The 13,190-nt window shown below is 38.5% G+C and overlaps 1 protein-coding gene across 1 annotated transcript; it reads left to right on the forward strand.

Annotated features, from left to right (window-relative positions):
- The first annotated feature begins 882 nt into the window (after nucleotides 1–882).
- On the forward strand, nucleotides 883–10,594 carry poglut1 (protein O-glucosyltransferase 1). Its single transcript, XM_037696353.1, has 11 exons — nucleotides 883–956; nucleotides 1,643–1,733; nucleotides 4,652–4,795; nucleotides 4,874–5,009; nucleotides 5,097–5,218; nucleotides 8,137–8,196; nucleotides 8,281–8,380; nucleotides 8,468–8,526; nucleotides 10,077–10,244; nucleotides 10,313–10,369; nucleotides 10,438–10,594. The coding sequence occupies exons 1-11, from the start codon at nucleotides 887–889 to the stop codon at nucleotides 10,592–10,594; spliced, it is 1,164 nt and encodes a 387-aa protein (XP_037552281.1). The 5' UTR covers nucleotides 883–886.
- The last annotated feature ends 2,596 nt before the right edge of the window (nucleotides 10,595–13,190 follow it).

Below are 13,190 nucleotides of genomic sequence, written 5' to 3' on the forward strand. Positions count from 1 at the left end.
GCTTAGCTGTTTGTAACGATCCAAAAATACGATTTTGGACTGTTCAAATGGATTTTAAAGAAAAAATAAAAAGCGAGGGGTCCGTGAAGAACACTGGAGTTGAGCCTTTTGTCAACCAGTGTCTTCAGTAGAAAGAGAGAGACGAAGAAATGATGAAGCCCATAAATGAAAATGAGGTTGATAATTTTCATTTATCGTGTGATTAATTGATTTATTGTTTTTTGCAACAGGCCTAGTTAAAAACCCATTAAAATACACCAAAATGCAAGAAATCACATGTACTTTATTTAAAATTTCTGTTGGAGGACACCCCCCACACACACACACACACTGCGTTCATCCATCAGTTTTGAAATTAAACCCTGTCTCTTGGCATGAATACTTAAGATTCTGCTCAGTTTTATGTAAATAGTGTTCTGTAATAATTTGAAGAAGCGGTGATACATTTATCGTGTTCATTATGTGAGTAAAGTTTTAAAGTGTTTTTTGACACTGTTAATTTTCTCAAATTAAATGTATCTTGAATGAAAAATACCCCATGTATAAAAATTGTATTAACACCATTAAAGAGCAGGTGTTAAGTATTTATGTTACACAAATACTTCCATTGCATTAATGAGACAAATTGAATAAAAGTATTTATTAAACATGAGGGTTGGGGGGGGGGGGGGGGGTCCCTGAAACTTCTTCTCCTTTGTAAGAAACCCAAAAAGTTTGAGAACCCCTGGTTTAGAAAATGTATTTTAATAATGTTTTGATGCGGTTTTCCTCTGAGCATTTCGATAAATTGGGAGAATGTTGCGCAATGTCCGTATTCAGGCAGGAGCAACAGAGCACCGATCGCTGCTTTGTTCTCAGACAAAGCTGGAGGATAACGGAGTGGAAAATGACGCTCTGCTGGCTCTGCAGCGCCTTAATGTTTCAAGTTTGTTGCATGAGTTCGTTTGGTTCCTCAGGTAGTACTTCCATAAACATGCGCGCTTTTTAAAAGTACTTTAGAAGAGTTATAGTCGGGTTGTGTCGCTGCCGCTCCTGTTCGGGCTGAAATCAAATCAGTTAGCGCGCTAGCTTAAACTAGCTTTAAGCTAACTGTTAAAAGTGTTTACTCTAGCTAAAACAAACAGTTAAATCCTGTTCATATTTTGGTCTTTCACGCATAAACTGACTGTGGGTTTGAAATAAGTTTTCTAGCCTAAAATTAAAGTCCTAACTTTAATCAATGGAATGCATATCGCCCGCCGCCTTTCATTTAAAATAAAATCACGTTTACGCTGAGAAGTGACGCAGTTTGGGTCATTCTGTGCTCAAAGCACGTGACCTCAATAAGATAAAACTTTATATTTTTTATTGACTCACTTGTACTGTAGATACATTTGATGTACAGGCTAACTGAAAAGGATTAGTGGCGGCCATCTTTATTTGGGATGACGTCAGAGGTGAATGAGTTGTAGATGATCTAAGGATGGCTTTATTCAACTGCTCAGTGGTTCATGGGATATTTTGCTAACAGAAACCCATAGAGGCACGGGCTAAAACAATATTGGACGTTGTTGAAGCCTTTTGTTCTCGCTGCTTCTGTTGTAGTTGAACAAAAATCCACGTGGACGCTTGATGTTTCAGTTTGCTTTGTGCGTCGTTGCAGACAAACCGTGGAGGAACATCCGAGAAAAGATTTCTGATGCCGTTCGAGGGTACGCGCCGTGCAGTTCTGCCAACTGCAGCTGCCATCTTGGGTGAGTGTTGTTTGTCTCGGCGAGGGGTTTGGAACATTTAACATGGATGAAGTCTTGAGCAGGGAGGCCCACACGTCTCTTTCCACAGCCACCTCTTCCAGCTCTGGAGGACTCCAAGGTGCATGTCCTGGGTCTTCCCTGGAGTCTCCTCCCTGTTGGACATGCCCGGAAAACCTCCCTAGGATGGTGTCCAGGAGGCAAATGCTTAAACCACCTCAACTGGCTCCTTTCAATGTGGAGCAGCACCTTCTAGTCTCTCCTGGACTTTTGAACTTCTCACCCTGTCTCTTGAGGGTCCAGCAGGCTCCATTCAAAGCCAAACAGTCGGCTTTTATAGTCCAAGAGACGCACAGCTCAGAGCTCTTGGAAAACCCCTCCCGCTGCAATACACACCGTACGTATATTCTTCTCGCCAGGATCGCCACTCCGTCCCTGCCGCAAATCCGTGATGAAGAAAGCGCCACGCTTTGCAGAAGGCGGACCTTCGTGAACAACGTTTGCTAAGTGCGTCTTATAGTCCGACAAATAATACGTGAACGAGAGCGGGTTTTGCAGCTTCAGATGAAGCATGCAGGGCCCTGAGCGTCCAGCTACGCTGCAGAGAACTCATTTCGACCACTTGTAATCGCGATCTTGTTCGTTCGATCAATAAAGTTTTTGATTATAGGTGAGGACGGGAACATAGACCGACAGGTAAACGAGAGCTTCGCCTTGCAGCCTCTTCACCTCAACGGACCGGCAGAGTCCGCAGTACTGTGGAAGCTGTAGCACTTGAGTGAATTTACAGATGCACGTTGCTGCCATCCCAGCAAAACTACAATAAAATATGTTGTAATGTGAAAATAATCAGTGTTTTAACAATATTTGTTTTACTTTATAACAACCTGTGGTCATAATATCACAGTAAGATGCAGCTAATATTTATAGTCAATTCAATTCAGTTTATTTATAAAGCGCCAAATCACAACAAAGTTGTCTCAGGGCACTTTACAGAAACATTCACGTGCATAAAAAAGACAATTATTAAGGTTCTCTATCTAAGGAACCCAGCAGACGAGTTGAATCTTGGCTTCGTTGCAGTCTCCCATCCTGAGCGAGCACAGTGGCAACAGTGGAAAGGAAAAACTCGCTAAAATATTATTTACATATAAATATTTCTGTTCAGTGCCTTGAGATGACTTCTGTTGCGACTTGGTACTATATGAATAAACTGAAATTAACTGGAGGAATTACATTTCCTGCGAAAATGCATTGTGGATGCTTATTGCTGAAGAATTTGCTGAACAACAGCTGAAATTAGCTAAAAACGTGCTGAAATATAGCTGAAATGGAAGCATAAGTTAGCAGAAGAAAGCATAAAGAACACATTTGCTGAATTTGGTTTAAATAAGCACAAAAAATAGTAAATTAGCTACAAAAGAGCTGAAATCAGCAAAAATAGCTGAAAATGCAGGAAGAAGCGTAAATTACCAGAAGGAAGTGGAGAGAGCACATTTTTACTGAATTGGGCTGAAAAAAAGTTTGAGTACAAAAAATGTGGAATAGGCTGAAAATGCTCAAAGTAGCGTAAAAACAGCTAAATAGTAGCTGAAATGGCAAAATAAGCTGAAACTTGAATAATTCAATGAAAAGAGCATAACAAGCTGAAATCAGCAGAAAGAAGTTAGAAGAACAACATAAATGTTAACGGAAAGGAGCACATAACAGCTGATAAAGCAGCTGATATTAGCTAAAAACATGATGAAATATACCTGAAATGGAAGAGCAAGCTTAAGTTAGCAGAAGAAAGCAGAAAGAACACATATTTGCGGAATTTGGTTTAAAGAAACAGAAATGAGCACAAAAAGTAGTAAATTAGCTTTAAAAAAGCTGAAATCAGCAAAAATAGCTGAAAAGTAGCTGAAAAGGCAAGAAGAAGCTGAAATTACCAGAAGGAAGTGGAGAGAGCACATTTTTGCTGAATTAGGCTGAAAAAAGTTTAAATGAGTACAAAAAAGGTTGAATAATCTGGAAATGCTCAAATTAGCATCCAAACAGCTAAATAGTAGCTGAAATAGCAGAAACAGGTGAAAGTTGCAGAAATTCGATGAAAGGAGCTTAACAAGCTGAAATTAGCAGAAAGAAGTCAGAAGAACAAAAATGTTGTAGTTTGCAGAAGGGAGCACAAAACAGCTAAAAAAAGGCTGATATTTGCTAAAAACATGCTGAAATGGAAGAACAAGCCTAAGTTAGCAGAAAGAACGCATATTTGCTGAATTTGGTTTAAATAACCAGAAATGAACATAAAAAATAGTAAATTGGCTTAAAAGAAGCTGTAATTAGCAAAATTAGCTGAAAAGGCAGAAAGAATCTTAAAATATCAGTACCAGAAGAAAGTGGAGAGAGCACAACTGCCCAGTCAGGCTTAAAGAAGCAGAAATGAGCTCACAAAAGTGGAAATTATTTGAAAAAAGCAGAAGAAAAAAAGAAAAAAACTGCTGAAATTTGCTGAAAGTAGCTGAAAAGTTTTTTTTTTTAATTGAACAAGGAAGCTGAAGCAGAGCAAAATGTGGAAGGAGCAGTAAAAGGTAGTAAACAGATCTAAAGATTTTGAAGGATGAAAAATGAGCTCAATTCATTTCCTATGAGAAAAAAAATGGCAGAAAAGGCTAAATATTTCAAAAAGCTAAAGTTGCACCAATACCGAAAGTCATAGCACCCTTCTCCTGAGCTGAAAGTTTTGATATATTGTTTAAGTCAGGTCTCCTTGTAAATGAGTCTTTACACGATGGATGCCGAAGAATGTACGGAATAGCTAAAGTAGCAATAATAAATATAAACAGGGTCACAATAGGGTGAACGCTTAACAATAATCTGAAAATGTAACAACCTCGAAGTCCATACCTGCCGTCATCTCACCTTTTCATTCTCTGTTTCAGCGTCCTTCAGCGTGACCTGGAGCCGTTTAGAGGAGGAGTTTCTGCCGACCTCATGGCCTCGGCGGTTCAGAGGGGGGTGGGCACCCACTACCAGATTATTGGACACAAGCTGTACAGAGAGAGCAGCTGCATGTTTCCTGCCAGGTTTGTTCTGAACGCACCTGGATGGTGTCTCTTATGATCCTGCGTGGATCTCTGACGCTCCCTGAACTCTGCTTGCAGGTGCAGCGGAGTGGAGCATTTCATCCTGGAGTTGATCGACCGCCTACCAGACGTGGAGTTGGTGGTGAACGTGAGGGATTACCCTCAAGTCCCCAACTGGGTGCAGCCGACTCTGCCCGTCTTCTCCTTCAGTAAGGTCTGGATCTTTGCCCACACTTAGAAACACAAATATCAGTGTTCGTGGAGCGACTCATGTCTGATTTTTGTGTTTTTCTTTAAGTAGACCTCAGAATACCAGGACATCATGTACCCAGCGTGGACATTTTGGGAGGGTGGGCCTGCCGTGTGGCCCATATACCCCACTGGACTGGGAAGATGGGATCTGATGAGGGACGAGCTGAAAAAGTACGGTTCAGCAGTCGGAAGTCAGGAGCAAAACGATCGTTAGCTTTTAAATCGGGACTCTCTTCTTCAGGCTCGGTAACTTTCTTGAACAGAGCCTTCAAACCGGCGCTCTCACAGACAACTAGCTTGTTGCCATATCGGTAAATTTCAACAACCTACGAATCGTTTTGAAGCTTTAGAGTTTAATTTATAAATAAATATACCTTAATAGTATCAAATGTCCTCATTAGAACACATTTTATCAGCTTGGGTTACATTTTCCAAAAAAAAAAAAAAAAAGTGGAATGTTCCCTTCCGTTCAGTGGATTAGGGCCTCCTTTGCAATAATTAGTATGTTGCTCCGGTCCATCGTGGTGACGCAAGGCGCCAAGCCTGAAAACAAAGCTTTTGATGTACCGGTCTTCCTATGTTCTAACTCGTGAGGAAGGGATGACGAGCAAAAGACGAGTTCCCTGAAATTATCTTCGTCTGAAGAGAGGCCGTGGTGAGGAATCGCAATCTACCGGTCGATTGCAAAGGTGTTATGGGTAGCTGGCATGGCGTTAAAAAAATAGACGTCAGCCGATCATCCATGTATGAAATTTGTCACTTGACTGACAGACAGGGCAGCCAGTCTGAGGCCTCGTGTGCACGACGTGAAATGTTCTGCCGTTCATTCATTAAATAACAGTTATAATAAATAACAGTTATAATAAATAACAGTTATAATAAATAACAGTTATAATAAATAATATCAGTTATAATAAATAATATCAGTTATATTAAATAACAATTATAATAAATAATAACAGTTATAATAAATAATAACAGTTATAATAAATAACAACAATTATAATAAATAATAACAGTTATAATTAATAACAACAGTTATAATTAATAATACCAGTTATAATAAATAATATCAGTTATAATAAATAACAGTTATATTAAATAACAGTTATAATAAATAACAACAGTTATAATAAATAACAACAGTTATAATAAATAATATCAGTTATAATAAATAACAACAGTTATAATAAATAACAACAGTTATAATAAATAACAGTTATAATATATAACAACAGTTATAATAAATAACAACAGTTATAATAAATAACAGTTATAATAAATAACAGTTATAATAAATAACAACAGTTATAATAAATAACAGTTATAATAAATAACAACAGTTATAATAAATAACAGTTATAATAAATAATATCAGTTATAATAAATAACAGTTATAATATATAACAACAGTTATAAAAAATAACAACAGTTATAATAAATAACAGTTATAACAAATAACAGTTATAATAAATAACAACAGTTATAATAAATAACAGTTATAATAAATAATAACAGTTATAATAAATAACAGTTATAATAAATAATAACAGTTATAATAAATAACAACAGTTACAATAAATAACAGTTATAATAAATAACAACAGTTATAATAAATATAACAGTTATAATAAATAACAGTTATAATAAATAACAACAGTTATAATAAATAACAGTTATAATAACTAACAGTTACAATAAATAACAGTTATAATAAATAACAACAGTTATAATAAAAATAACAGTTATAATAAATAACAGTTATAATAAATAACAATTATAATAAATAACAGTTATAATAAATAACAGTTATAATAAATAACAGTTATAATAAATAACAGTTATAATAAACGGCAGAGAGCAGAGTGTTTTTGCGCCGCTCACTCTTTTTCAGCATGTAGGAGCAAAACTAATAAAATCCAGTTACAAAGAGACGTTAGTGGATTCACCAGTCTGGACCAACTGCAGTGTTTCCCCTACCATTATAAAAGGGAAGCGGGGCGCCCCATCAACGGAACCGAGCGCCCTGTTTACCGAACCCCCTCCCTCACTTCGTTGACAACTGTGGCACGAGTAGGTCTGTCGCAATAAATCAATTAATCGCATGATAAATGAAAATTATCGACCTCATTTTCATTGATCATCTTTATCGTTTCTTCGTGTCTCTCTCTTTCTACTGAAGACACTGGATGAAAAAAAAAACCTCAACTCTGGTGCTCTTCACTGACCCCTCCCTTTCTCTTTTTTTTAAAAACTGTTTTAAAATCCAAAGTTGCGTTTATGGATTGTTAAAAGTAGCTAAACTGAGAAGCTAAGCTACGAGCTAAGCTAACAGGCCAACCGCGGGGAAAACACCTCCATCTTGTCGAAGCTCTAAAATTGACTGTTGAAACCCGTGCCTCCATGTAAAAAGTTGTTTTTCTCTGCAAAAAGAAACTGAGAACTTGTTTACTGTTTTTTTTTATTTTATTAAAAACTTTGTGTGACAAATGCTATGCTAAAGAGCTTAAATCACCGAGCGTCTGCCATTTTGAGAACCGGAAAAAAGGAAAGAGAGACAGCCCATGTCATATCAAGGGGCCTCCCTCCCATTTTTCTTAAAGAGACATTCTACTCGCTCCCTCACTATCCATCCTTCGGTTCAGACAGTCTTATACCATCCAGTGGTCGAAAAAAGGTACTATACACAAAAATGAACTAACATTTCTTCTTAAATTTGAGAATAATTATTAATTATTGTTAAATTTCAAACAATATCATCGTTTATTGCAATAATTTCTGAGACAATTAATCACCCAGCAAAATTTGTTATCGCGTCAGACCTAGACACGGAGTGCAATGCAAATGCGCTAGCTAAAATGCTACTGACATACGTGCTGCTACACCCCCCCCCTCCCCCAATTGACATTCACCGGCAGCAATGTAGCGTTAGCAAGCGGACAACACGCACATGCTGCTTTTAACAACGTGCATGGACCGACAACAAGTCGTTGAATATCCTACATTTTATCCGTTTGTCCTTTTTATGAGACAGACTTTAAAATAAAAACCTGTTTTTTAATTTAAGTGTTCTGTCTGGATCTTCTTAGGTCTGCAGCTCGGTGGCCCTGGAAGAAGAAAGAGTCCAAAGGGTTCTTCAGAGGCTCCAGGTCAGTTTTGTAAGGAGCTGCTGCGAGTTGACGTCAGGAGTTACTGCTTGTTTTCATGTTCTGTCCACCCCCCTCCCTCTGCAGAACCAGCCCGGAGCGCGACCCGCTCATCCTCCTGTCCAGAGAAGCTCCTGAGCTGGTGGACGCAGAGTACACCAAGAACCAGGCCTGGAAGTCTGAAAAGGTCTTCTTCGTGGCACAAGACTAAGAAAACATTCTTTGGCACGTTGGAGAGCGTGTCTGAGGTTCATTTCTTCTCTCTCTCCGTTAGGACACACTTGGGAGGCCCCCGGCTAAAGAAATCCCTCTAGTAGATCACTGCAAATGGAAGTAAGAAGCTCTTTTTAAACAAAGTCGTGGTTAAAGCTATAAAACAGGACTGCGGTGCGTTCACTGACCCTGATCCTGGCTCGGATATTTGCATTAAAGTCCATATGTCTCCATAAAAATATGGATGAAAACTGGTTGACCAGTTTTCAATGATTCAATCGTCGCCTCTCATTTCAGCAATAGTCCTGATCTTTTGTAGTGCGGTTCTGTGGAGACATTATGAACAGTCACCGTCTTACCTGGTGCAGATAGCTTTTCAAACACACCCCAGTTTGGAGAAAAAGTTTAATCCCGATCAAACTGACGAGCTAACGGCTAATCTGAGCAGAGCTGGGACCGAAGCAGTTTAAACTAAACGCACAACTCCAGTCGCAAAAACTTCACAACGGTTCATTCAAACGCTATTTTATAAACTTTTACGTCGCTTTTAGTTTTTATGTGATTATGTCCAAGCACAAATAGAAGCAGCAGCAGCTAGCTGTAATGGTTTAAGTCCAACTTGGCACTATTCCAGCAGGAATATCATAATTTTTCTGTCTGATAATATACTGCATGATTAGCTAACGGCTAATATAAATGAGGCTAAGATCAAAGTAGATTGTTCCCGTTTGTCTGAACTCTCTTTTTTTTTTGTATAACTTACTTTGCTGCATGAAGTAAAAATATTTCTGCAAAATGTGCCTCTGACTACACTGGAAGTGCTACAGCTAGCTGCTACACAACCATAGACTAATATATAAATGCCTTTCAGTGTTTCCTCTAGATCAGTTCCCTTGGCAGGGCGCTCGTCGTATTTTTATTTTATTTAATTTTTTGGTGGGAGGAGTCATGTCTAGCTTAGCGCTACATTGCTGCCGGTCTTTATGGGGAGGGGGAGCGGTACGTCAGTAGTATTTTTGCTAGCACGTTTGTATTGCACCCTGAACTACATCAATACCAACAGTTGTTGACGGAGTGTGTGGTGGCGGAGTCATATCTGTGTTGCCCGCCTGCTAGCTTAGCGCTACTTTGCTGCCGATTATTATCGATAACGGATTTTTTTTGGGGGGTGGGGGGGGGCAGAGTCACATCTGTGTTGCTTAGCGCTATGTTGCTGACTGTTTTTATTGACATGGGGGGCGCGGATCAGTACGTCAATAGCAATTTTGCTAGCGCGTATGTATTGCGCCCTGTGCTACATCAATACTAACAGTTGTCAGCGGGGGGGGCTCAGTTCTGTTGACGGGGCAGGGTGCCCCGCTTGTATAATAGTAGGGGAAACGCTGCTTTTTCTAACAGCGTTCATGTGAACGGCTGCAAAAAACTGAAACTGGAGAGAACTTTGGTCTTGACCCCACTCAGACTAGCCATTAGCTCGTCAGTCCTTTAAAGCTGAAGTGGTTCAAGGAGTTACCTACAACAGGTAAGATACTGATTGTTCATATGATTTAGTTTAGAAATCCATTTCACGTTTTCAGGCCGTCGATAAAAGCTAAACGCTACAAGTTTGATAAATAAATAAATAAAACGGTGAGAGCAGTTCTGAAGCAGCTCTCCTCCACCACCCACAGGTACTTGTTCAACTTCCGGGGCGTGGCGGCGAGCTTCCGCCTCAAACATCTCTTCCTCTGCGGCTCGCTGGTGTTTCACGTTGGCGACGAGTGGCAGGAGTTTTTCTACCCCCAGCTGAGACCCTGGGTCCACTACATCCCGGTCAAACAGGACCTGTCCGACGTCAGGTACACCAAGAGCTGCTTTCTAACGTATTGGTTCTGTGTGTCCGAGTCTTAAGGTCTCGTGTCCTCAGGGAGCTTTTACGATTCGTCCAAGAGAACGACGAGGCCGCTCAGGAGATCGCCACGAGGTAACGAATCATATGTTCTATCTGTGTTCAGATGGAAGTTTGTTTTACAGCTCTGTTCCTCCACACAGGGGTCAGGAGTTCATCCTCAACCACCTACGGATGGAAGATGTCACCTGCTACTGGGAGAGACTCCTCACCGAGTTCAGCCAGCTTCTCACCTACAAACCCAGCAGGAAGTCCAGCTACAAACAGATGGTCCAGAAACCCAGCAGAACCGAGCTGTAGGGCTCTGCTGGAGTGGACTCAGCCTAATGAATGTGCTGCCAACTGCTTCAAGTTCTGGTGCTCCTCATAGTTCAGTTAAAAGCTGCAGTTGCTTCCAGCGGCCACCAGGGGGCGAGCGAGCCAGCATTTCTTTCTGCCCACTGTGCGAATGTTTATTGTTCGCTCTGATCCATTTGTCTTCCGTACGTTTTCCGGCATCTTTCTCTCGTTCCACAATTTTTGTGCCATTTCCACAAATCGTAAATCAAAAATGTTCAGCTCATTCAGGAGAAGGGTGTTATGACTTTTGGTGTTGGTGCAACTTTAGCTTTTTGAAATATTTAGCCTTTTCTGACTACTTTTTCCCCTCAGAAAATGACTTTAGCTCATTTTACATACTTCAGATCTGTTTACAACCTTTTACTGCTCCTTTCACATTTTGTTCAGCTCCAGCTTTTTTGTGCAAATTTAAAGTTTTTTTTTTCAGCTACTTTCAGCAGATTTCAGCTGTATTTTGGCTGTTTTGTGCTCTTTTCAGAGCCTTTCTGCTACAACATTTTTGTGCTTCTAGCTTTCTGCTAATTTCAGTTTATGCTCTTTTCAGCTTATTTCTGCAAGTATCAGCTTTTTTGGCTATTTTAGCTACTATTTAGCTGTTTTATGCTAATCTTAGGGTTGTTTTTTTTTTTAGCTAATTTCGCATTTTTTGCACTCACTGCAAATTTTTTCAGCCTAATTCAGCAAAAATGTGCTTTTCTCGTAATTTAGGCTTCTTTATGCCTTTTTAGCTACTTTTCATCTGGTTTTATTTTCTCCAGTTAATTTCCACTTTTATGTGCTTATTTCTTCTTATTTCAGCCTAACTGAGTAAACTTAGTTTTTGCTAATTTAAGTTCTTTCCGCTTCTTTCTAATATTTTAAGCTTCTTTTTGCCTTTTCATCTGATTTCAGCTTCTTTTTTTTTTTTATCTATTTTTTCTGCTTATTTCAACTTAATTTTGCAAATATGTGCTCTTTCTTTTTTCTTCTGCTAACTTAGGCTTGTTCTTACATTTCAGCTGTTTTTCAGCAAGTTCTTCAGCAATAAGCATTCACACTGAATTTTTGCAGGAAATGCAATTTCTCTAGTTAATGTTTGTTTGTCCGTCACGTTAGCAAAATACCTCATGAACCAGAGAACGGTCTTTAATAAAACCAGGTAATGATCAGATTTTCATCCACTACGCGATTGGAGCCAACTCCATTCAAAATGGCCACCACAACTAATCAGCAGCCGTAATAACAGCTGAAACTTGTAATTTTACAGATAATGAGCTAAAGTTCAGTAGCTGAACTGATCCCCAACTCTAATATCTAACAGGTCTTTGGTGAAAACTTTGGCGGGCGATATGCATTCCTGCAAGAAGTTTAAGTTTGCTTATTTTTCTGTCTTAAAGCCTGACGTGCGTTTTATTGATTAATTATTTGAAAGTTGCGTTTTGTGAATGTTTGACTTTCTAAAGAAGCATTTTTAAGCAACTTCCTGTTCGGCTTAAATAGGAAGGGAGTGAATAGAAATTTGCAAAAACACAAATTTTGCAAGACTGTTTTAAAAATGTCATGTTGCATCAGTGGTTCCCAACCCTGGTCCCTGAGGAACACCACCCTGCATGCTTTAGCTGTTTCCCTGTTTCGACACACTTGATTCGATGATTTATTACTTCCTTAAGTTCTGCCGAAGCATTTTAATCACCAAATCAGGTGTGTCAAAGCAGGGAAACGGCTAAAAATGCAGGATGGTATTCCTCAGGGACTATAGTTGGGAACCATTGCGTTTGTATTTAATCAGAGCATAAACTAAACTTGTTGTATTTTGAGTAGAATTGAGCACCAAAGCGCCCTCTACTGTTCAGCTGAAGCAGCTGCAGCATGAATGCTGACCACACAAAGGAATTAAGAATATAATTGGGAAGAAACATTTTCAAATTGTGAACAATGAGCAATAACTTTAGAAATTAACAGTTTCAAAGACAATTGTTAACAGAACCGGCTGTGTTTGAGGTGACCGATGTCGTAACTGGATTCATTTGGGTACGTTGTAGTATTCATTTGATCCTGTTCACACGTAGCTTTTTATTAATGTCACCTTCTTTGGTTTGTTTTGTTCAGCTGTTTGAACTCGATTAGTTATTTTTATTTTGACCAAAGAAGCTGTGATCAAGTGATCTGTGACTCTCAAGATTTATAGTGACACTATTTTTTTTAAACTTTATTAAAATAAAACAATTCTAAACACTGTTTTTTTCTGTACTTTATTTTTTTGAACTTGTTCTGTGTAATTTGTTATTTTAGCTGTTCATTCATCCGAACGCCCAGTTCATTCAGGAATTAAATACTTTTTTGTAACTTTTGTACTCTAAACAATACTTAATATTTTTCTGTCATTTAGATCTGCAAATTCTGCTCTGTTAATTTTGTTTAAAATGTGCTTTAGCAGAGTTTATATATATGTATATATATATATATATATGTGTGTGTGTATGTATGTATATATATATATATGTGTGTATGTATATATATATATATATATATATATATATATATATATATATATATATATATATATATATGTATATAT

The sequence above is a fragment of the Nematolebias whitei genome, chromosome 23 (assembly GCF_014905685.2).
Source record: "Nematolebias whitei isolate Nwh7 chromosome 23, NemWhi1, whole genome shotgun sequence".
In the NCBI taxonomy this organism is placed as follows: Eukaryota; Metazoa; Chordata; class Actinopteri; order Cyprinodontiformes; family Rivulidae; genus Nematolebias; species Nematolebias whitei.

Excerpts from the sequence above, each read along its gene's own strand:
- poglut1 (XM_037696353.1), top strand. The coding sequence starts at position 887 with ATGACGCTCTGCTGGCTCTGCAGCGCCTTAATGTTTCAAGTTTGTTGC. Across the intron at positions 4,796-4,873 it reads AGCTGCATGTTTCCTGCCAG|GTGCAGCGGAGTGGAGCATT; the intron begins GTTTGTTCTGAA and ends CTCTGCTTGCAG. Across the intron at positions 8,381-8,467 it reads AGGCCTGGAAGTCTGAAAAG|GACACACTTGGGAGGCCCCC; the intron begins GTCTTCTTCGTG and ends TCTCTCCGTTAG.